The sequence below is a fragment of the Brassica oleracea genome, chromosome C8, assembly GCF_000695525.1.
Source record: "Brassica oleracea var. oleracea cultivar TO1000 chromosome C8, BOL, whole genome shotgun sequence".
Classification (NCBI taxonomy): Eukaryota; Viridiplantae; Streptophyta; class Magnoliopsida; order Brassicales; family Brassicaceae; genus Brassica; species Brassica oleracea.
In genome coordinates this window covers 171,736-195,546 of record NC_027755.1, presented here as the reverse complement: position 1 = coordinate 195,546, position 23,811 = coordinate 171,736, and the positions used below count along the sequence as shown (strand labels likewise).

The 23,811-nt window shown below is 36.7% G+C and overlaps 5 protein-coding genes, 1 long non-coding RNA gene and 1 pseudogene across 8 annotated transcripts; 5 read left to right on the top strand and 2 right to left on the bottom strand.

Annotated features, from left to right (window-relative positions):
* The first annotated feature begins 4,266 nt into the window (after positions 1-4,266).
* On the top strand, positions 4,267-5,792 carry LOC106312418 (basic 7S globulin-like). Its single transcript, XM_013749936.1, has one exon. The coding sequence runs from the start codon at positions 4,315-4,317 to the stop codon at positions 5,617-5,619; it is 1,305 nt and encodes a 434-aa protein (XP_013605390.1). The 5' UTR covers positions 4,267-4,314; the 3' UTR covers positions 5,620-5,792.
* A 1,673-nt stretch (positions 5,793-7,465) lies between these two features.
* LOC106311527 lies at positions 7,466-7,699 on the top strand. The gene is made up of 2 exons (XR_001264044.1): positions 7,466-7,527; positions 7,662-7,699. It is a non-coding gene; the product is annotated as an uncharacterized LOC106311527 (long non-coding RNA).
* Positions 7,700-7,710: 11 nt separating this feature from the next.
* On the top strand, positions 7,711-9,721 carry LOC106308350. Its single transcript, XM_013745510.1, has 10 exons — positions 7,711-7,798; positions 7,840-7,920; positions 8,013-8,109; positions 8,194-8,318; positions 8,393-8,477; positions 8,688-8,742; positions 8,837-8,892; positions 9,102-9,213; positions 9,289-9,423; positions 9,545-9,721. The coding sequence occupies exons 1-10, from the start codon at positions 7,711-7,713 to the stop codon at positions 9,719-9,721; spliced, it is 1,011 nt and encodes a 336-aa protein (XP_013600964.1).
* A 2,900-nt stretch (positions 9,722-12,621) lies between these two features.
* LOC106312076 (basic 7S globulin-like) lies at positions 12,622-14,306 on the top strand. The gene has a single exon (XM_013749456.1). The coding sequence runs from the start codon at positions 12,837-12,839 to the stop codon at positions 14,214-14,216; it is 1,380 nt and encodes a 459-aa protein (XP_013604910.1). The 5' UTR covers positions 12,622-12,836; the 3' UTR covers positions 14,217-14,306.
* Positions 14,307-14,372: 66 nt separating this feature from the next.
* On the bottom strand, positions 14,373-18,258 carry LOC106312075 (DNA repair helicase UVH6). Of its 2 annotated transcripts, none has more exons than XM_013749454.1 (13): positions 18,076-18,258; positions 17,438-17,994; positions 17,087-17,367; positions 16,896-16,978; positions 16,407-16,810; positions 16,090-16,283; positions 15,821-16,001; positions 15,625-15,749; positions 15,388-15,477; positions 15,222-15,300; positions 15,061-15,137; positions 14,737-14,845; positions 14,373-14,627 (listed from the first exon to the last, which is right to left on the bottom strand). In XM_013749454.1, exons 2-13 carry the CDS (start codon positions 17,969-17,971, stop codon positions 14,508-14,510), a joined length of 2,277 nt encoding a protein of 758 aa, XP_013604908.1. In that variant the 5' UTR covers positions 17,972-17,994; positions 18,076-18,258; the 3' UTR covers positions 14,373-14,507. The 2 variants fall into 2 exon arrangements, with proteins under 2 accessions (XP_013604908.1, XP_013604909.1); XM_013749455.1 differs by having other exon boundaries at positions 17,438-17,984; positions 18,075-18,123.
* Positions 18,259-18,346: 88 nt separating this feature from the next.
* LOC106312077 lies at positions 18,347-19,992 on the bottom strand. 2 transcript variants are annotated; one of them, XM_013749457.1, is made up of 7 exons: positions 19,737-19,992; positions 19,537-19,594; positions 19,151-19,456; positions 18,997-19,045; positions 18,781-18,875; positions 18,617-18,705; positions 18,347-18,527 (listed from the first exon to the last, which is right to left on the bottom strand). In XM_013749457.1, the coding sequence occupies exons 1-7, from the start codon at positions 19,883-19,885 to the stop codon at positions 18,470-18,472; spliced, it is 804 nt and encodes a 267-aa protein (XP_013604911.1). In that variant the 5' UTR covers positions 19,886-19,992; the 3' UTR covers positions 18,347-18,469. The 2 variants fall into 2 exon arrangements, with proteins under 2 accessions (XP_013604911.1, XP_013604912.1); XM_013749458.1 differs by having other exon boundaries at positions 19,151-19,453.
* Positions 19,993-23,360: 3,368 nt separating this feature from the next.
* The window catches only part of LOC106308349, a 2,547-nt pseudogene continuing 2,096 nt past the window's right edge, over positions 23,361-23,811 (top strand).

The following is a 23,811-nucleotide window of genomic DNA, read 5'->3' as shown; positions in this document are numbered from 1 at the left end:
TAAATTTCATCAATGCAAATTTAAATTTTCAACTATAAATTTATGTTGGATATTTTGAAATAAATATATCTTAGTACATTATACTCATATTCAAATTAGTTAGCATATATTTATCCTCATAAAAAAAACATAATACACCTATGTCTATCAAAATGAGTATTTATCAAATAATAAAATATATCAAAATTAGTTTAAAAGTGAATATATATAACAAATATACATAGTATGTAATTTTTTTTAAAATAAATTATCTTCATTTTAGGCTTTGCAAACAATAAACTATTTTAACATATTTTAAAATTATGTATATGATAGAGTTATGAAATTTGTTGGTTTATGCTTAAAGTTTTATATTGTGAAATTATCAAAATTTGTTGTGAATTTATAGGTTAGTATTGTTTAATTATAATTTTGAAATTATTTAGTTAGTGATCCCGAATTTATGATGTGAATGTTAGATGTTAGAAAGAAGTTGAATAGGTTAGTTTTGGTTTATCCAATATTAATTCAAATTATGGGTCATTTCTATTTTAGTTTTCTAATAGTGGGTGCCAATATTAATTCACATGTCATTCATTACATTAACGGTAAAAGAAAAAGAGAGAAGGTATTGATATTAATATTGGTTTAGCTATTTCATTGATGGGACTGATTCTGGATTTTTCATATTTATTTAGGCCCTATTTATTTACATAAATTTAAATATGATTTATATTTCTGATAGTTAAACGTGAAGTGTAATGTGTTATCAATATAAATTAAGTTCAGTGATACAATTTGTATTTAAAATGTTACCAAATTGTCAAAATATTAATTGTGTAGTCATATTCTTATCCAGGATACTGTTTTCAAAATATATACATTATAAATTTAAAATAAGTATAATGATGGTAGTTAGGATTTGGAAATTTTTTCAAATATATACTGTTTGGTAACATCTTATAAAAACAGAAAAATAATTACACGGCTAGTTTAGTCAATAAAAATGATGATTTTAATAGATTTTTATTTGAATAGTTATTTTTAGTAAGTACAATAAAATATTATTAATTTAATATTATTTGGCTAAATAGAAGAATAGATTAACATATTAAGAGTACTAAGAGTATGATTGCATGCAATTGTCAATAATATCACAACAATATTAAAAGTAGAAAAATTGCATATCAAATGCCATATGTTAGATTTACAGCACGAGAAAGAAATATGTTCTAATAAATGTTGTTTTATGGCATAGTTTTTAAATAAATGTTCATATTAGTGTCATAGCTTCCACCGAATATTAAATTAAGATTATTTGGTAAAATCAATAAGATAATAAATTAGGAGTTTAAATATATGAAATGCTACAATTTAGCAGTTAATAAAATAATTAGATTTATGTTAAGTAAGAACTATTTAATCATTAATGAGAATATTGGATTAAATAAGGATATATTGTTGGGATATTATGAAGATAATAAAAGTCTGCAATTAATAAACTTATTTGAAATGGTCTAACTTAAAATCATATATGAATTGAAGTTGTGATTTCTATTTTAATAGAATAGATAACTCAACCGTGCTTGCTTTGGTCACAGATTTTGCCATAAACAACCCAAAACGATGATATTTTCATCAAAATAGACTTCGCAGCTCTTTACTTGGGTTATAAACTATTAATGGGTCTTAGATGCTTATGATAGATGAACTTCATTTTTCACATATTTATCTAATCACCTAGTTCATAATTACATAATCTGGCAATTATTTCAAGAACACTCCACTTGTTGTTTTATAATTTATATCTTAGATGCTTATCTTGTAAATGTTCAAATATTAACCGAACGGATGTTGATTTATTTGACTGTTAAAAGAAAAGAAATAAAATTTGATATAGTATATGATAGTCTATGTGATTACGATGTAAAGTAGAAACGTGTGTATATTCTTCAGCATATCCATTCATTGACGAGACTCCGCAATCAATGTGTGTTGTTGGTTTTATTCATACAAATCAAATGCCAATCGCGTTAATAGTAGTCTCTTTCAAGAACTAGTAGGATCTCTAATCTAACAATTAGTTTGCTTAAATTAGCTCATTCTTGTGTATTAAAATCTTCTATTTGCTTAATACTCAACAGTGGATACAATAAATGTTATTGCCTTGCTCATCAATTGTTATGTATTTTGTTATGATATTGGTTATTAAAGTCATTAGGATTTGTCATTTGATTTCTTTCTGATATGTGTTTGTTTGTAGGAGAGGTGGAAGAAGTTCTTCCCCTCGATTGTTGTTGATGTTGAAGCCGAAGATGACTCAGTTGCTTATCTTGGAAGAGTTAAGGTTAAAGCTACCATCCAGCTTCTTTCACTCGCTGTTGCTGTGAAGAAGACATCATTTACCAGATATTCCTACCCCTTGGTGCATCGTGATGGATGTGAAAGAGTATGGATGATTCTTGATCTTTCTCAGATTCCCTTGGTTATCATTCTAAGATTATTTGGCTGGAGATGGGCATATACTACCTTGACCAGCTCGATGAGTGTTTCCAGCACCATGGTCTGGCCATATGGTCCAACCGCTGGTTTTTGGACTCTCTCGTGAGAGTCACTCAATCTCTCTGACCGTGATGACAACCTCATATCAATATGTCTCTAGTTTAACATTTCCCTTTAATTCTATGTACATTCATTTTCTTCTTACTATCCTTTTTGATTTGTAATTCTTTTCAGAAAACTTCCTTCCACACCATCGTCTTCTCATCCTCGCAAAGGAGATGACTCGTCGTTTCTACTCATGCATTTTCTCGGTCACACCAATTTCAGCAGTTCATCGACTAGCTTTTCAGCAATTGGCCTTTTCGAATTGTGACTTATATTTTAATAGAATAGATAACTTAACCGTGCTTGATTTGGTCACATATTTTGCCATAAACAACCCAAAACGATGGTATCAATATGGCTTCACAACTCTTTATTTGGGTTATAAACTATTAATGGATCTTAGCTGCTTATGATAGATGAGCTTCATTTTTCACATATTTATCTAATCAACACTAGTAACTATCTCATAATTACAGAAACGAAAATTATTTCAAGAACACTCAACTTGTTGTTTTATAATTTATATCTTAGACGCTTATCTTGAAAATGTTCAAATATTAACCGAACGGATGTTGATTTATTTGACTGTTAAAACAAAAGACAAATAAAATATGATAGTCTATGTGATTACGATGAAACGTGTGTATATTCTTCGGCATATCCATTCATTGACGAGACCCCGCAATCAATGTGTGTTGTTGGTTTTATTCGTACAAATTAAATGACAATCGCGTTAATAGTAGTCTCTTTTAAGAACGTAACTATAAGTATATCATTAGCTAGTAGGATCTCTAATCTAACAATTAGTTTGCTTAAACTAGCTCATTCTTGTGTATTAAAATCTTCTATCTGCTTAATACTGAACAGTGGATACAATAAATGTTATTATTGTCTTGCTCATCAATTGTTATGTATTTTGTTTGGACAAGCCAAACTCTTTCTTGCGTTGGTAGATATATTATTAGAACAAGACTAGTTGATTTTGTGGACAAACTATAATATTTAATTTCTTTCTTGGATTTAGATTAGCATGCATTGTGAATTTATTCAAAAGGAGTGTTAGATTAAAGGTCCCTAGATTAAAATACAAAATTTTCAAACCGTGGAATTTCGAATTAGATGCTGACAAGAGATAATAATAAAGATGATTATCCTAATTATTAAAGAAACGTATGTGGACGTGTCGGAACAAGAAATGATGTACTAATTTATAGAAACTCCCCCAAAACAAAAATTATTAACTATGAAAATCAATTAATAATCGAATAAAAAAAAGTAGAAGTCAAGAAAGGCACCCACCCAGCTGGCTTTGCGTCGCCGACCTTTGCTTCTATTACCATCCACGGTGTCTCTATGTTACTGCTGATCACGTATGAATCATTAGCCAATTGAGTAGCACTAAGCACAACACTAACTCAAATATTTTTAAAAAGCATCAAGTAAAATTCGGTAAAATATGGCATCCGAATGTGCTTTAGCTTGAGTCCTATTATTAAATCTAAACTCATCTAAAACAAAAACCCAAAAGAAAAGCTGAATTTGTGTCACTTTCACATAAAGAGATGCGAAATCACGTAACGATATATGTCATATCATATTGAATATATCAAAGTCAATAACGTCACACCATCACATTATCTAATTATTCAAATTTGCCGACACTCAACCCCAAAATCTCTCACTATAAATACCACACAGAAACCTTCTTCTTCAAATCATCATCTTACAATGGCGTCTTCACCTTTCATCTCCCTTCTTCTTCTCTTGATCATCTCACTCTCATCATCCTCGTTTGCTCAACCATCATTCCGACCAAAAGCGCTAGTTCTCCCCGTCACCAAAGACCAAACCACCCTCCAGTACACCACTGTCATCAACCAGCGCACTCCTCTCGTCCCCGCCTCCGTTGTCTTCGACCTCGGTGGTCGTAATCTCTGGGTAGACTGCGACAGAGGTTACGTCTCCTCCACTTACCGCTCCCCTCGCTGCCGCTCCGCCGTGTGCTCACGCGCCGGCTCAGACGGCTGCAGCCAGTGCTTCTCTCCTCCAAGACCCGGCTGTAACAACAACACGTGCAGCGGAACTCCCGACAACACTGTCACCAGAACCGCGACTTCCGGCGAAATCGCTGCAGACGAAGTGTCTATCCAGTCCACCAACGGATCCAACCCGGGTCGGATCGTTCAAATCCCCGACTTGGTTTTCGTTTGCGGGGCAACGTTTCTGCTCCAAGGACTCGCTAGTGGAACCGTCGGTATGGCTGGGATGGGACGCCACAACATCGGTTTACCGTCTCAGTTCGCCGCCGCGTTTAGCTTTAACCGGAAGTTCGCCGTCTGTCTCACTTCCGGTAGAGGCGTCGCTTTCTTCGGTAACGGACCTTACGTGTTCCTCCCCGGGATTCCGATCTCCACCGTCGCCACCACGCCGTTGCTCATCAACCCGGTGAGCACTGCGTCTGCGTTTCCATCAGGGGAGAAGTCCTCTGAGTACTTCATCGGCGTGACGGCGATCAAAATCGACGAGAAGACAGTTCCGATCAACGCCACGCTCTTGAAAATCGACGGGACCACCGGAGTCGGAGGAACCAAGATCAGCACGGTGAATCCGTACACGGTGTTGGAGACGTCGATATACAACGCATTCACATCTGCATACGCCAGAGAAGCCGCCGGGAGGAACATCACTCGAGTTGCGTCTGTTGCTCCGTTCGGCGCGTGTTTCAGCACGGAGAACATCGGAGTAACGCGCCTGGGATATGCTGTGCCGGAGATTCAGCTTGTGCTTCACAACAACGACGTCGTTTGGAGGATCTTCGGAGCTAACTCCATGGTGAGCGTCAGTGATGACGTCATCTGTTTGGGTTTCGTCAACGGAGGAGTCAACGCGCGAACCTCTGTGGTAATCGGAGGGTACCAGCTGGAAGATAATTTGATTGAATTCGATTTGGCGAGTAACAGATTTGGGTTTAGTTCCACATTACTGGGCCGTCGCACTAATTGTGCCAACTTCAATTTCACTTCCACTGCATAATTAATTCTATTTGATCATATATTCTTAAAAATAAAGGTTGTAGGCAAATTTTACTACTTTATTTGAATAATGTTGTAATGTTTGAATATAATATACACTTTAGATTTTGAATAATGTTGTAATGTTTGAATATAATATAGTAATATACATACAATGTAGTTGTTGTTAATTTATCTGTGATTCTGTAAGTGTTTACAGAATTCTATTAACTGAGAATTCTATTAAAACGGGCTTAGAGGTCCAAATGATAGTTCATACAGAGACAAGTTTTTGCCAACGAGTCGGCCGGTCCATTAAAACGACGCGAAATGAAAGAAACAAAAACAAAGGTGAAATCGTAAGAGATAAGCGAGTCATCCACCACTAGATGAAAGAAACAAAAACAAAGGTGAAACAAAGGTGAAACAAAGGTGAAATCGAAAGAGTCTGCATGCTTTTATTTTCTTATTTACCAAAACGAAAAACAAAAGTTCTTTCCTAAACACACACACACACATATATCCCCTGTACATTAAAAGAGAAGTCACTTTAGTGAATTCTGCTGACGTGGCAATCACAGAGAATTTCTCAGGAAAATTCTTATAATTCTATTGGTTGATTTTTTAGAATTTTCTTTTTCTTTTTTTTTATTCACTCGCGTACGAGAAGTGAAAAACACCGTCGTATTTTTTCGAATTTTCTTCTTCTTTTTTTTATTCAATCGCGTATCAGATGAGTTTGAAACCGATGAAGACGGTCCGAGCAGATGAGTTTACTTCTCGACACTCTGAAGACTCAATCAGAACAATGGCGGCAAGAAGCGACGAGCAGATGAGTATCCTTCTCTCCACCATCGATCAGATCGACGAGGTGAAGTTTGTCGATACTCTCGGAATATACAGAGTTTTTGGTTTCTCTGATTGGATTTGATAGCGATTATCGTCAGCTGAGATTGAATTGAGATTTACTCTCGAACCGATTTAATTTGTAAGATAGAAACTACGATCTGCTTATTAACATTTTGATACTTTGTATCTAACTGATGTGAACCTCTCAAGAAGGAATGTAAGATTCTCTTCTCCTTACTAACTCAACAAGCATTTAGACAGTGATATATTGGTTTGTGATTCAGGCTGTGGGATATTGCTGAGACTTTCAAGTTTGGTTTTCGGTTTCATTAGCAAGATTAAGAGCTTCACATTACTTATTTAGTCAGTCTGTTGCAAACCTAATTGCAGGTCTTTTTATATTCTTTGCACTGGTTATAAATAGTCAGGCGCTTGAAGATTCTGTATGTAGCTTCGGTTCTCACATTTTCACTTGCTGAGATGAGGCTGAGAATGAGGTCATATTTGGGTCATATCTTCTTAATTAGCTTTAATTATCTTTGGAGAGAAAATATATCTTTAGCCTATTTAGAAAAGCCCAAAATTATTATCGATTTAGTTAAGCCCATATATATAACTAGGGGGATAATAATTAGATATTTAGTTTAGACTTGCGCAAAATTGTTAACTAATACAAATATTAATAACTTTCCTTGTTATTCACACGGTAAACTTGCGCCGGTTGATATCATATTTATTACATTACTTGCGCAAGTTAAAATCATATCATATGCAAATCACTTTTTGACAATACACATTTATATCTTTCTTTAAACGATTTCATTATTTATTAGGGGTCATTAATATGAGAAATAAATCGACTTTATATATATAGAAGACACCCAAGGTCTTAATATACAAACATTCTGCTCTTACAAGAACAATGGCAATGGTGCGAGCCTCCAAAAACATTGTTTCTTATGTTTGAGAATTAAAACCCCGTAAAGATACGTCGCGTATTGAAGTTAGAATTGTTCGGTTGTGGAGAAACTATAACAAAGAATCAGGAAACACCATTGAAATGGTTTTTGTTGATAAAGAAGTAAGTATAAATCACACAAATGCATTTTTTGGAGGCATGGTTTATTATTCATTTCGAGATATATACTTATCTGCATTTATAAAACTCTTATCATTTATAGAGTACTGACGCATAACTTTTATATGAACAATCAGGGGACAAGAATTCATGCTTCAGTTGGTGAACAACTCATCAAAAAATTCGATGACAAGCTACGCGAGGGAGATGCGATTGTCGTCTAGTTGTTCAAAGTGTATGATGCTATTGGTGAATACCGTACAACGCCACATCCGTACAAAATTGGTTTCTTTCAAACAACATTTGTTGGAAAAGCTGATGATTTTCCAAGTGCAGTTCCCGAAAAGTATTTCGTGGACTTCTCTGATATTCTTGGTGGAAATCTTGATCAAAGCTGTTTGGTTGGCCAGTTAGTTTCTTACACAGTTCAAGAGTCTTTCACTTTTGTTATACTTGTTCCTGATTTGATGCTTGTTTTTGTTATGTAGATGTGGTTGGCCAAATAGTTAACTTCGGGTCTCTGGAAAACAAAATAATAAAAGGAAAAGATAACATGAGGCTCTTGATTGAGTTGCGTGACCCAAAGTAAGACTAAGTTCTTAATCGTAGTAATAATTTTGCTAGCTAAACATCTATAATCTGTATTTAATTTAAGTTTATATTATACAGTAATGTGAAGATGATATGTACTCTGTGGGGTTGTTATGCTAAACAAGTATACGATTACAGTAGGAGTAACATGTCCACCATGATTATTTGTGTTATCAGATTCTGTTCTGTTAAAGAGTGGAAAGGTATATAATAATGTTTCACTTTGTGGAAAACTATTGCTCGCATAACATATTAATAAGATCAAAATACTTTGTAGGTTCTTACTCCATATCTAGCGGGTATAATTCAACCCATATTTTGCTCAACCCAACACTTGAATTTATTGAGGAGTTCAAAGCAAGGTACGTCGCCTGCGTCTTACGTTCCAGACCTATTGAGGAGGTCAATACATCTAGATTTTAATTTTAATTTTTGAACGTCATTTTTAACTGAAACGTTTTTAAATTATGTGTGATTATTTGATTTGGCAGTCTCCCTGATGATTCACTTGCTCTTACAAACAACGAAAGTAGCCAATGATATGTTGGTACTGCTACATCTATTCGTGCCAGGTTTTTTGTTCTTAATGAGAGGCTAACCATAAGAGAGATAATTGATAGTACTCTGGTATATAGACTACACCTTTCACTTTTTAATTTTTTACACATGAGTATACTCCATGTGTTATCAATGCTTTTAACATATTGTCATTGACGAATAGGTTGGCACTTTTGTCTCTCTGGGGACTATTGAAACAATTGATACTGAACGTGGCTGGCAATATTTAAGTTGCAAATACACAACAAAAAAGTGATGCCTACAACCAATGTTGATGATAATGACCGGCCCTTGTTCTTCTGCAATACATGTGATAAAGAACACAGTGATGTCATTTCCACGTATTGTGCGGGTTAGATATACACACATTTTAGTTAGGTAGATCGTCATGGAAATAGCATGTGTCGTTTATTTATTTTTGTTTTCAGGTTCAAATTAATTGCTCATGTTAAGGACGACAGCGGTGAGACTAATTTTCTTTTGTTTGATGCTAATGCTCAACAAATTGTGCGTCATTCTGCTGCTGAACTCTATGACGAGGTACTTTTAGTAATTTCTATTTACATCAATTAACACCATAAATTCTTTTATTGTGTTATCTCTATGTAATTGTAGAATGAAGATGAAGACTTCTTACCAGAAGCAGTTAGCGATCTCTTTGGTAAGAGAGTCCTTTTTGAGATTTCAGTTGATGCCGATAACATCAAAGGAAAGAGCTCTCAATATGTTTTCGATTGGCTACTGATGACCGTGAAATGGTTGAGGAATTTGCTGATTTGCCTTCTAAACCGGTATTACACTGCTTATAATTGCGAATAATTTGATTGTTACATTAGCATAATATTGATTCGATTAAATCTGTCTCTTGCAGGTCCTAATGTTGGAGTCCGCAGATGATATTTTCTCTGGTTCTGGTGGTTTTACAGCAACTCCTTTGTCCAAAAGAAAAAGCGACAAGATGAACACAGTTTCCTTGAGGATCAACACTTTGTTAACAAGAAACTCTCTCAAAAGAAACTCAAGGGCGAGTGATCTATCCCATTTTTAAAAAACTGTCATTTCTATTGTTATGGCTGTGTTTTGGCATCATTTTTTTAATTTGGTCTAAGTACCTTTGTCTTTGGTTTTGTTTAAGATTTGGTCTAAGTACCTTTGTTTTTTGCTTTTGTTTGGATTAAAACTTTTAAAAGTTCCAATCTAAACCAGATCCCCATTTCTTTGGTTGGCTCTAACATTTTAAGATTGTATTTATGTCGATCGGAACGTTTAAGAATCATTACATTCGTAAAATGATTATCGAACCTATACCCCTTTGTTAGGCTTTTATTGGCATAAATACAATCTCAGCCCATTTGAAATACCGAATAACAAAACAATTTAACCGAAGTTTTACTAATCTTAAAATGATTATCGAACCGATCCCCCTTATTAGGCTTTTATTGGTAGTAATACAATCTCAGCCCATTTGTAATACTCCAACTAAAAACCAAATTATGCCCGAATATTATTTAAGCTCATATATTTGTCTATTATTATTATTTTGACTTTGCAGACCGATTGTATTCAGGAGCATCCCGTTTTCTTACTACTTCGTGTCATGACGGTATGTCAATTTAATATTATTTCATGTTAATTTTTATTTAGAAACTTATAAATCTATCAAATAATGTTAATCCGCCAAATTGCTTACAAAATTTATTTAATTTTTTCAGGTTTCTAATTGATTTTTCTTTATTTTTCGACAATTGTACTTCATAATTTATATTGTTTATGGATAATATTTTGATTTTTATTTTTATTATATTTTCTTTTATACATTGCATAGTTTTAGAAGTATCAAATTTACTGAAATTAATTTTTTTCAGGTTTCTAATTGATTTTTCTTTATTTTTCGACAATTGTACTTCATAATTTATATTGTTTATGGATAATATTTTGATTTTGATTTTTATTATCTTTTCTTTTAATATGTCTACATAAATGTTTTTTTTGTTATTAATGGAAAAATAATATTATTGACCAACATTAAAGAATTACGACACATATACAATACATTTCTAATTAATGATAATATAAAATTTGATACTTCTAAAACTATACACTATTTATTCCATATTTTGAATGAAAGTTTCTTCGTAAACACACAAATTATTTTGGGATGTTGCAATTATACATCGACACAATATCGGTCTCTTCATACTGAAATTACTTTGTTCCCTCTCGTCCATCTCAAATATTGAGTACCAGCTTTTTTCCATGGCTGATGAATTCTCCCAAAGACGGTGGTATTATATTATAAAATCCGTTACTTCTAAAACTATATACGATTTAATCCATATTTTGGATTTTTTTATGCCCGTACAGGGTGCGGGCCGGTCACTTACCAGTTAAAAATACATATATAACAATAATAATAACTGGTGTTATAAAAACAATAATAATAACTTATCACTTTTTAAATTTCATGATCAAAGAATAGTAGAAAGGTTCATGTTCTTTTAGATGTAGGAGTTGAGGTAGCGTTTTTTCTTAAGGATCTACTCATAAAACTCATTTAAATGTACACATGGGTGAGTGAAAAAATATTTGGTTGTAACGTGCCATTCCTAAGTATGTTTTCTTAATATGGATCGCAGTGAAAGACATTGTCGACAGTTTCACATATGGCAATATAATGCCATACATGCATGAGTAACTAGCAATGAAGCAGACAAGTGAGACAACTCCATCAGGAACAATAGATACCATTTCTACCAAAAGTTTTCCATAATCATCACAACACACGGATCACTTCTCATGCCGAATTTGGTGCTAACACGAAGCTGATCACGCAAACGCAAGAAGAAAATAACCACTAATAATATATACAACTAACAACATGACTGAAACTAAGAAGACGGTATAAAGATTAATTGGGCTCAAGGTCCTTGATGTATGAACACGTCCCGATGCCAGCTTGTTGGACGCGTTGAAGTCCATGAAGTGCGTCCGCGGTCCATGCTAGAAAGATGCGCTGCATCACGAACCTTCTTTTTTGTTTTTGTTTTTTTTTATACTAAACATTTTTCAGTATGTATACACATACATATCTGGCTTTGTAGTTTGTAAGTAGGCCATGCTCTATAAAAATATGAATCCCAGTCAAATAACTCAATCCCATATGCCAAGATCTACTTCTGTCTGTTCTGATGATTCTCGGTACTGACGAGATAATATTCAAATACGATTGTGTTAATTGTTCGTCTTGGGATCAGTCAATACATCACGTTGTAAACAAGTTAAATTTAGTAGTACTATAAAATAAATAGAATCAAAAGTTGAAAGTCCAACTCTTCATAATTGTGAAACAATAAAGTTCAATAGAATAATAGGTCAAAAGGAAACCATCACGCTGGCTTGCACCACCTACGCTACATCCATGGTGTTTCCTCTTATCATTAACCTAGGTATCATTAACTAGCCTTTCTGTATTATTTTATTTGATCACTCTAATATAAATTTTCATTACTATTAGATATAGTTTTTATAAAAAAAAAGACTAATGGATAAGTATTGGACCATATTTTTGATAATTACTATTTAACGAAGTAAATTTCATATAGTTGATCAGGTCTGCATAATCCATCTAAAAAGCAAGCAGATTAAAAGATATAATTATGATTGACATCAACATTTAAACTTAATAATGAAGAGAAGAAAAGTTAAATGGAGACTTTCTAAAACGCCCCCAGGAGAAGCATGTTATTTGAGTATCATATGTTCCATCCAAGACAATCTGCTCAAGTTTCCATTGAGGCGTCAGCATTTGTTAGTACAACTTTTTTCACAAAAATCGCATGTATAAAATCGTAAACGTAAAACAAGTCAAATGTAAGATGGAACCTTATAAAGATCTAATCCAGTGCAGTAAACAAAAGAAACTATTTTCTCTTTTTGTCAACTGTCATATTGTAATAAGCCCAAAAAGATAATGTAATTGATTTTGCATCATTTTAAAAGTAAAAAAGAGGATCCAACTCAGGGAAGCCATATCTCACGCTCATCTTCAAAGTAATATTCAAATAAACCCAAAATCCCCTATAAATATACACACACTGTCACACATTTGCATACACACTCATCTTCTTCCTCACTCATCACCATAATCATCATCATAATCTCTAATGGCTTCTTCTCCGTTCATCTTCTCAGCTCTTCTTCTCTTCACCTTCTCACTCTCATCGTCAAGCTCACTCGCTAAACAATCTCCCCGACCAAATGCTCTCGTTCTCCCAATAACAAAAGACAAAACTACACTCCAGTACACGACCGTCATCAACAGTGGCACGTCTCGAGACAAACCAGGCACGCCTCTAGTGGCCGCCTCCCTTGTGTTCGACCTCGGCGGTCGACATCTCTGGGTCGAAACGGACACATACTACTGGTCAACTTCATTCCAAACCAGCCACTGCAACTCACCCATGTGCTACCGCGCCGGCTCACATGGCTGTAGCCGTTGCTACTCTGATTACAGACCTGGCTGTAACGCTGACCCTTGCACTCTCACATTCAAAAACCCGGTCAACGGAATGGTAGATACCGGAGACATTGCTTCGGAAGTTGTTTTTATTCAATCCACTAACGGATCGAATACGGGTCGGGTCGTTAAAATCCCCAGTTTGGTTTTCTCTTTGGGAACAAGGGATCTCCTTAACGGACTGGCTAACGGAACCGTCGGTATGGCCGGAATGGGACGCCACCCCGTCATCGGACTGCCGTCGCAATTCGCCAAGACGTTTGGTTTCAACCGCAAATTCGCAGTCTGTCTCCCTTCTTCTTCTTCTGGAGGAAGAGGCGTGGCCTTCTTCGGTAACGGACCGTACGTGTTCCTACCAGGGATCAAGATCTCCAAGCTCACCACCACGCCTCTGCTCGTCAATCCGGTGCTCGTTGCGGATCCTATCGTTTACGAACCGTTTGTATACGGCGAGAAATCACCCGAGTATTACATCGGCGTGACTGCGATTAAAATCAACGAGAAAACTGTTCCGATCAACACGAGGCTATTGAAGATCAACGGAACCACCGGATTGGGAGGAACCAAACTCAGCACGGTGAACCCCTACACGGTGTTGGAGACATCTATTTTCAAGGCCGTCACGTCGGCGTTCGTCAGAGAAGCCACCGCCAGGAACATCACTCGAGTTCCGTCGGTGAAGCCTTTTGGCCCGTGTTTCAGTACTAAGAACGTCGTTGTCACGCGCCTTGGATATGCGGTGCCGGAGATCCAGCTTGTGCTGCAGAGCAAGGACGTCCTTTGGAGAATCTTCGGAGCTAACTCAATGGTGAGCGTCCGCAGTGACGTCATCTGTTTGGGTTTCGTTGATGGAGGAGTCAACGCGGAAACTTCTGTGATGATCGGAGGGTTGCAGCTGGAAGACAATTTGATCGAAATTGATCTGGCTAAAAACACACTAGGCTTTAGCTCCACGCTGTTGGAACGTCAAACTAATTGTGCCAACTTCAATTTCACTTCCACTGCGATCGGATGGAAGATCATTTGATCGAATGTTTGAGCTGATTAATAGTAATTACTTTATTTGAATAATGTTTGTTTAGTCTTCAATATACAACAACTTTTGCTATATACGAGTTGATAAAAAAACCTTTTAATATGAAGATCAAAAGTTCAAACACAGGTATAAGGAATAAGGACTCAGGTGAATATATATATATATTATCGAGTATGCTTTACCAAATCAAAAACCAATTATTATTTTTCTTCAAAAAACCAACTTTTTAGGATTGCTAAATTCCCAAATCAAATGAAAAAGGTAGAACAAGACCGGCTGTTACTAATAAACCATGTCTTGCACTCCGGTCTCAGCCATCTTCTCCAAATCTTCTTGTGTTAACAGAGTTTTCCTGCCCATAGTTCCCGTCTTATCGTACGGTTGAGCCATTTTCCTTAGGAACTGCCAAAAAAAAACACACCCAAAGTTATTAGTTTTGCTTCTTTGTTTCTTCAGCCGTGTAAAACAAAAGGAATTTCAAAGGCACTGAGTTTTTCTAAGGTATACATACCTCTCGGGCAATATGAATAGCCATGTCAGTGCTTAAATTCAAGTGTGCATCACGCAGATGAGATAGTATCCAGCCTGGTAATTTGGAACGCTTGTCATGACGGCTATATCTGCAAGTTTGCAACGGCAACCTTTAAATAAGAGCAAAGAGATGGTAGAGAAACATAAACAAACATAGCCATATATCTCTTCTACCAATTTATTCTCATTATCAAGGAACAACCTATTTCGTGGGAATACACAAAATGTGTTACAGAGAATCACTTGTAGCAACTAGCAAGAACCTAAATCTCCAAACTCCGAATCAGAGTATGAATATACATACCTCTTGTCTGCAAATATCATCATCCCATAATCAGCCTTTGATCGGATTACTCGCCCCACGCATTGAGCTGCTTGCCTCTGTTTTATACCAAGAATACATCAATAGCCAGCACAGACAGGTCAAACATTTTGCACCAAATAATCATAAGATTGGAACCATACCAAGGCATCAAACGTTAGGAAATCGCCTTCCTTTATTTGAAATGTATCACGCAAATACTCCAATCGTGCAAGTAATATCCTGAAAATATTTAATCTAAGCATCTCCACACATGACCGAAGTAAAATGGGAAAATGAAATGATATCTATTTTTTGGGTATAACTTACTTGCTTAATGTATATTGAAAAGGCACTCCAAACATTACAACCAGTCTTCCATAATGACGATCAAAATCGATCCCTTCAGCAACTTTCCCCCTGCCATTCAGATACAATATTTAATCGATCTCTTTGAATTTTTCTAACGAGATGGCTCCAGTATTGCATAACTAACGACAGAATCAAAGAAGTTTACTATAGCTACAATTTCTTCCCATGAATTCCCAAAAACACAATTTTTTTTACCTGGCTACAGAGAAGAACACTGCACCTCTTCCGCAATCACAAGCCCTGCGATAATTGTCAAGTGCCAGTGTTGTTTCTACAACATCTTGCGTTTCGAAGAAGACAAGTTTCTGTTGCGTAATTTCCTAAGTCATCGTAGGAAACAAGTATACATTAGTACCAGCAGCAACTACATAGCGTCAAAGAAGGACCTTACCTTCAGAATTCCAGTTTCATTCCATGTAGCAATAATGCCATCCATGTATGAGTAACTAACAAAGAAGCAGACAACTCCATCAGGAACAACAGATACCATCTCTACCAAAAGCTTTCCATAATTCCTCACAACACCCGGATCACTTCTCATATCAAATTTGGTGCTAACGGGGAGCTGATCACTGCAAAAGCAAGAAGAAACTATCGTTAATAATATATACATTAAATACAAACAATAAGGTCAGTGTTTAGGAACTTCTTTTTTAATACCTTCCTCGAGTTAAAACCATGGGACAGATGCAGTCTCGTGTCATCGACATCTTAAAGCTTCGACTAACAACAGGATTGAAACTAAGAAGACGGGGATAAAGATCAATTGGGCTCAGGGTCCCTGACGTAATCACTACTGACTGGAAACGATCAAACACCGGTTTTATAGCCAGAGACGCATCATGACAGCTCAACTAAGATACAAAAGAAGATAGGTTTCAGATACATTGCTCTATAGATCACTTGAACAGTACAATTTACATTTTGAGTCACAATATCTCCGAAACCAGAAAGAAAGCAGATCAACACGTACTGACCTGCAATATAGGATCTGGAATATGAGGCATTCTTTCGTCATAAGGCTCAATGATGATGGAAAATCCCCGTGCATATGTCCCAACAAGAGTTGCAAAGTCACATACTGTCTGGATAGGCAAAAACTCATCGGTATCTGTAATTTCAAGGGTCATCATGAGAGAGTGGAGCCGGTCATAACAGAACTTCAGTGTTTTCTGCTCAATTCCAGCCTGAGAATTAAGGGAGGATACAAAGCTAACAGGGCTTTCTTTCTCCACGTTCTCAGTATCTAGCCGTCCCCCCAAGTACTGAAGTAACCGGCGTAACACATGCACAAAATGCTCAGCCCGTCTAATATTCCCTGGGACAGCCTCCTTTAGAATATCATTGGGCAGTGCAGGGTTTGCAAGCCATTGATCAGTTCCTGGAAAGAAAAAAATATTTGTTCCGTCAAGTTGGTAGAATCAAAACCAAACCACGCATCAACCTCTCTGAAAAAAAGTAGTTACCAGATAAGTCCCCTCTCAGTGCCAAACCCTCAATTAGCCGGTTGTATTCAGCTCGCAGTCTTCCAGCGTCTGTAGCCTTGAACCTTCCTACCAGTTAGAAAATTTTTAATAGTGTGATAAGAACATAAAATGAAGCAGGGCAGTTCCTAAATTGAAAAATGCACTATAGAATTCAGAACAGAAGAGCGTACCTATCAATTTCTTGCCTAATTTTATTAAGATTTCGATTAGCTCCTTCAAGTGTAACTCTTCTGACACTGACGCTGAGTGCTTCAATACACACATTGTCTATATTATGGGCCTCGTCAAACACAATAACAGACTCCTTTTGTAACTCCTTGGATATGATTCCAGCAACCTTAGGATCGAGCAAATACTGGTAGCTGTAAACAATAACGTTGGCGAACTGAACCATATGCCTGGCAAGGAAGTAAGGACACCATCCTCGGTTCTTACCAAACGCCCTCAAATCCTAGCATCGAAACAAACATCAGAAAAAAAAAGAAAACTCCAAATAAGATTCAAACTTGTTTAATCTTTACCTCTAAAGTATAAACACCAGGAGGCAATAAGGCATTGTCAGCAGCCTTCTCGTAGCTTTCGAAGTAGTCACAGAGTTGTACATTTGGATTCTCCGCGGCCAAAGCTCTAACCCAACTAGCCGTGCGTTTCCTACACGCAGCGTCCACTGAATCGCGATTCTCCGCCGCTAAAACCTTAGAGTTAACGCAAAGATTCTTCCTGGAGGAGAGACCGAGGGCGAGGATCTTGGCCTGGGCGCCGAGATGGGTTAGTTGATAGTCGTGGAGGATCTTAAGCTCACCGAGCGTTTTCTCCATCTCGTGGACAGTACGAGTGCAGTAGACAAGCTTGATCGGAGAATCGGGACGAGAGAGGCGGTAGCTGGTGATGAGGGAGAGGAGGGCGATGGTTTTGCCAGTTCCGGTGGGCATCTCGAGAAGGCAATGTCCCTTGGCGTCTAGGGCTCGTTTCAATTCGACCATGTATTCGTATTGCTCTGGGTATATGTTGTCATAAGGGAAGTAGACCGTTACGTCTTCGATCTTGAAGATCATCTTCTTCCTCCTCCTCCAATGGCCTAAACAAATCGAAATCGTTACAGCACTTAGCAAACCCTAAAACGATTGCTATTCGAGCTTACAATACATATAAACTTTACCGGCGAGATTCGAGTCGGAGCACTTAGCAAAGTTGCCGGCGAGGATGGAAGCTTGGGTATTGTTAACGAGCGAGAGAGAAACCTCTATCAGCTTTAAAGGACAAGGAACAATCTACATGGAATTCAAGAAAGTATAAGAGTAAATTTGAGTTTTGACCCCATATATTTTGTTTTCTTCATATTCTGACCCCTTGTTATTTCCTATATTGTTTGACCCCTAATTAGTAATTACACAACGGCTAGATATTTTTTTGTTTCTTCTGCAATGTGACTGGCAAGTTTAGTAAGGTGCCAAAAAGATACATGAATTCTCAGACTGAATTAGAGTAAGTAACGAGTAAGTGATATAAGAGTGTAGTTGCAATAGACAAAAACAAAAACTCAAGTCTTAGTATTATTCTTCAACTGGTTGCTGGAAAGCTAAGCCCTTTATCACATGCCGACACTGAAACCTGCAGTGAAACCGATGGGGATTATCAAGATGATCCGATGAGTAACTGCACCTTGTTAAGTAAAGGAGCCAGGTGACCAGAGAATTTACCATATTAGATCATTTGTGCCAGAGTTGAACGGAGAATTTGTCTCGTTATCTTGAGTTTTGCACTTGAACCGCAACTTTAGAGGCACAAACTGCTATCACAAAGGGACATTTTTTATCTAAATTTTAAATCCTTGCTTGGATGAGGAGCTAATGTAAGTCTATACCTTTCTGTTGTATCTGAAATCACGTTTAGGAAGGAAATCTTGGGGAAGATTCAGAGAAGGTGGAGCTTGAACCAATACGAAGAGCCTCATTGGACCTGTGATTCAGAAAAAAAAGGGAAATGAATCAAGTCTACAGTCTACACCACAATTCACCTGACAGTTAATAAACAATGCTGGAGAAGTTTGAGAATTTTTGCAAAAAAAAAAAAAGGTTACCTGGGCATGAAGTTGATCCAGCACCCGTCGAGATCAGTGCTCGGATAGTCTATAAGAAAGCCAAAAAGAATGAAGAGATTAACATATTTTATTACCTCTAATAGCAGATAAAATGTTCCTAGTAACATGAACTCAGAGGTAAGAAGATACAAACCTTTTTGGAAAGAGCTTCTGTAGCTTTGCTTTTGGAAAAGTCACCTTCAAAGCTCAAACCATTATCACCGCGTGTGAATAACAACTCATAGGCTTTTTGAGGCCGTAACGGACTACCACCAAGAATCAACACAACTCTCTGAATATCAGGAGCTTCACGGATCAATAACTGCAGAGCGCTTCGGAGACTAGAGATGGTGCTCATCAGTTTCTGCATTTTCTTAATCTCATGCTTCACCTCTCTTTTACTACTCAATAGTTTTCTCCTGACCACAGGCTTCACATCCGGTTGTGTAAGATGCGCCTCCTAACAGCCTAAGTTTCTTAGAGTGTGAAAAAAAAAGACGTAACCGTAGAGTAAAAATAGCGGTTGTGGAAGCAACATACCAAATCAGTAAACTCTGTTTGCAATCCATCAAAGTCAAGACTCATGTCTTGTAACACCCTGCACACATACATGTAACCAACAAGCCTCAAGGAGTGATCAATCTGAGAGTTAAAGACGACCTTTTCGAGTAGTTCCGGAATCGAACAGATCGAACATCAAATCAGAATGTAATCGATCCGAAATTAGAGAGGTGACGTACGAAGGGATCTGCTGGTGCATATAGAGGACGAAACCGAGAATGTCATTGATGATATGGAAGACGCCGGAGCCGCCTAGTGAAGAAGCCGTGGTCGCGATTTCTACGTCGTACTTCTCCTCTGTACTCCCTTCTCCTTCCTCCATCTCCATCGTGATCGAAGATCAAACCTGCGAGTTTAATCTGCTCAGTAAATTTGAATTAAAGTCAGTCGGCGGGGGAGAGAAGAAGAAGAACGACGGCTAGCGAGAATTTCGAAGCATTTCATCGGCAATTTAAAAAGATATAAATGACAAACCAAATCCCTAGAGAGAATCACAATGATAAATCAACCCCTAAGGTTTATTAATTTCATATTTAGCCCCTAGACTGGAGCAAGCAGTAATCGCACGCGAGAGTTGGGCCGAGCTCGCTTCACGCTCTTTGCTAATCATAGCTGGGCCGAGCTCGCTTCAAGTTCAACCTTCTGATGAATTCTTTTATAATACAGTCAAACCTCTCCGTGGTACTGCACAAAAACTATAATTTTTTATTAGTTTATAGAGATTATTAATTTATCAATATATTAATTGTACCAAAAATCAAGGGCAAATCTCCAAAATAGCACATTTCTAAGTTTATATCACAAAAATAGCACTCAAAAACTAAAATGACCAAAATAGCACATTTCTAAGTTTATCCTTTGAAAATTTTAATTTTTTTATTTTTCAAAATTTGAAATCTTATCCCCAAAACTTCATTTCTCAACTCTAAACTATAAACCCTAAACTCTAAACCCTTAACTCTAAACCCTAAACCCTAAACCATAAACCCTAAACTCTAAACTCTAAACCCTAAACCCTAAACCCTAAACCCTAAACCCTAAACCCTAAACCCTAAACCCTAAACCCTAAACCCTAAACCCTAAACCCTAAACCCTAAACCCTAAACCCTAAACCCTAAACCCTAAACCCTAAACCCTAAACCCTAAACCCTAAACCCTAAACTCTAAACCCTAAACTCTAAACCCCACCCTTTAACTCTAAACCCTAAGTTTGTGACTTTTGATAAAACATTAAGTGCTATTTTTGTGACTTTTGAATTTGAGTGCTAGTTTGGGAACATAAACTTGATTTAGTGCTATTTTTGTCTTTTTCTCAAAAATCAATTTGGGACTATAAAGTTATATTATTTTATAGAAATTTTTAGTTTATATTAATTTATAAAATATTAATTTAAAGAGTTTATACTGTATATGGTTTATGAATACAGAATGTATTAGTCTATTGTGTATACTTTGTGAAATTTCGATTACTAAACAGAAAGTAATCAAAACATAGGAGCAGAAAAATGTTTGATATAGAAAAAGAAAGATCGAAAATATAATCACAGAAATGGGTGCCGCATGAGATAGTGGTCAATAAAAAGCATCGAGTAGCACAGAGAACCAGAGTAAACATAGTCCTCTCTCGATATTCGTTTGCAGAGAAACAAAGGTACTCCTTTGATATATTTAGATACTTTTTTTTTTTTTTTGAAAAAGGGCATATATTTAGATACTTTTTGAGGCCTTGGATTGGACATTACATTTATAACTTGTCTACTTCTCATTGGTTGAACTTTATATTTATAAGGATGTAAAATATATATTAAGTGACAAACCTTCGTTCATGTCGGGGAATATATACACCTAAAAATAGTTTCTTAATCATATGTCCTTTTATACATTTTAAGGTGTTTTTAGTTACCAATAGAAAACCAAATCCATCGTTTGTGCATGATAGAATTTGATCAATATGGTCTTAAACCAACAAGTTATTTTTTCTATTCACCCGAGCAAACCATTGTACTACCACGTGCTCTAAAAGGGAATGAACCAGTTGTTTCCTGCTTTTTTACGCACGAACTTTTAAGCCATGCCAAAAACCACATGAACAACGGAAAAATAATTTATTCTCCTATGAACTAGTTGTTCCTGGCTATTTCACACACGAACTTTTAAGCCAAGCCAAAAACCACATGAACAATATTTTTTTTTTGAATTACATACACAAAATATCGATTTTAACCTAATTCCCCCAAAACCGTAAATGGTGTTGTTTAAACGTTAACTTGGTTTATGACAGGTGGAGGGTCGGTTTCATTTAGGTTGATAAAAACAGAATACTATGTCGTTTTATTCTTCTTTCTTTTGTCAACTGTTCTTCTTCTTCAGAAATCTTTTTACTCTTCATCATCAATTGAGGATAAAAAAATTTATTCTGCATTTTCGAGTTATATGACATAGTAACCGGTTGGGGTATATATTTTCTGAGTTTTATGACATAAAGCGTATAAAGAGATCATATGACGTTAATTTCTAGATTGAGGAGAATATATAAATCCCTGCAGGACCAGAACCTGAGAGTAACATCCGCTTACGGAACCAATCAAGCGTCCTAGACTGCGCCAATTTTATAGTTCATTGTGACAATACATGGAGATTGGTAAGTTAGTATTTGCTGCTCTTCTTTCTCTATGCATCATGTAAAATGTTTTATTCTTCCGATAATAAATTTTATCCCCAATTGTTGAAGAGTAAAACGATTTTTGAAGAAGAAGAGAAGTTGACAAAAAGAAAAAAAAGAAAAAAAATGATGTAGTATTATGTTTTTATCAACCCAAATTAAACGGTTTCTCCACCTATCATAATCCAAGTTAACTTTTAAATAACACCGTTTACGGTTTTAGAGGAATTAATTTAAAATCGATAGTTTGTGTATGTAATTCAAAAAATAGAGTTGTTCATGTGCTTTTTGGCATGTCGTAAAAGTTCGTGTGTAAAATACCCGGGAACAATTAGTTCATTGGTAAACAAATCATTTTTCCATTTTTCATGTGGTTTTTGGCATGGCTTAAAAGTTCATGTATGAAAAAACCGAGAACAACTAGTTCATAAGAAAATAAGCAATTTTTCCTGCTCTAAAAAGAATGTAAATATGTCTTTATAACCGAGATGTAAAAGAAGGAAAGGAGCGTCCTCACATTTCGTACAAGGAAAATCAGAAACAGACTCAAAACGCGAGCGAAAGGGAAATTAAAAGCAAAGAAAAAAATGTTTGGAATTAACAAAAGAAAGAGAGAAATAGGATATTGCATGTGATGGTCATGTGGACGTGTGGGAACAATCTCTCATATGTTCATGTGGGGGTTGTACGTACCACATATGTTTACTTTTACGCACGTCATAATCAACGAAATAATGATATATGCATTGCATAGTCGTCTGGATTGTATAGTATAAAACTTGTGTTACAAATTTTAACATAAGTAGAGTTATACTAGCTAGTGTAAGAAAACATGAACTGAGATACCTCAGGTGGCCTAGCAGCAGTACTGAAAGGATTCTCACACACGACTGCCAGAGGTCGCGGGTTCGACACTCTGTCGCGGGTTCCTGGATGCGGAGCCTTTCGGGGTGGGGCCAGTCACTATAAAAAGTTTACCCACAACAGTTTTGATCAGGTGACCGCAAAGTTTATAAAACGGCGATTCTCTCTCCTGGCGATTTCCGACCGTTAAGCCCTGAGTTCCTTCGCTGCTCACCTCCGACGTCTCTCTAGGCGTCGGAACCTTGTTCCAATCCCGCCGTCATCTCTCCCTTTCATCATGACGACAAAGAAGAAGAAGAAGGCCAAGAAATCCTCACCAGGAAGGTCCGCCCCCACTTCGCCATCATCCTCGACTCAAACTTCCGGCGATAACAAGCAGCAAACCGCCCAGTCTACTGCTAGTTCCTCCCCGGTCAATTGTGACCTTGCAGCCGCTGATATAGCTGGCTCAGACACAAACCCCTTTTCAGATCTGCTTTTGGAGCACAACGCTACAGGGCAAATTGAAAATGGCGCAATCGATCTTGACCTTATGGACAACGATGAGATTCCGTCAACCCCTACCAAAGAATTTGTTGGAATCACTCAGGAGACTTCGACAAATCAGTCTGTGCTTCCCGCTGTGGTGGTGAACCCAGAATTGCAAGACATTGGCGCTGCCGCTCCAAGCTCTGCAAAGTCCATTGTTTCGGTCTCTTCTGAAACTACGACACCTAAATCTGTGCTCC

Bases quoted from the DNA above. Each gene is read 5' to 3' on its own strand.
- LOC106312418 (XM_013749936.1), top strand. From the start codon at position 4,315: ATGGCGTCTTCACCTTTCATCTCCCTTCTTCTTCTCTTGATCATCTCA.
- LOC106308350 (XM_013745510.1), top strand. From the start codon at position 7,711: ATGACAAGCTACGCGAGGGAGATGCGATTGTCGTCTAGTTGTTCAAAG. The intron at 7,799-7,839 runs GTACAAAATTGG...TTGTTGGAAAAG, and splicing joins TACCGTACAACGCCACATCC to CTGATGATTTTCCAAGTGCA. The intron at 9,214-9,288 runs GTACTTTTAGTA...ATGTAATTGTAG, and splicing joins CTGCTGAACTCTATGACGAG to AATGAAGATGAAGACTTCTT.
- LOC106312076 (XM_013749456.1), top strand. From the start codon at position 12,837: ATGGCTTCTTCTCCGTTCATCTTCTCAGCTCTTCTTCTCTTCACCTTC.
- LOC106312075 (XM_013749454.1), bottom strand. From the start codon at position 17,971: ATGATCTTCAAGATCGAAGACGTAACGGTCTACTTCCCTTATGACAAC. The intron at 16,002-16,089 runs GTATTAAAAAAG...TTGCTTTTGCAG, and splicing joins ATGGTTTTAACTCGAGGAAG to TGATCAGCTCCCCGTTAGCA. The intron at 15,301-15,387 runs GTAAGTTATACC...AAATATTTTCAG, and splicing joins TTTCAATATACATTAAGCAA to GATATTACTTGCACGATTGG.
- LOC106312077 (XM_013749457.1), bottom strand. From the start codon at position 19,885: ATGGAGATGGAGGAAGGAGAAGGGAGTACAGAGGAGAAGTACGACGTA. The intron at 18,876-18,996 runs GTAACCTTTTTT...TCTGAATCACAG, and splicing joins TGGATCAACTTCATGCCCAG to GTCCAATGAGGCTCTTCGTA. The intron at 18,706-18,780 runs GTATAGACTTAC...TTGTGATAGCAG, and splicing joins ATTTCAGATACAACAGAAAG to TTTGTGCCTCTAAAGTTGCG.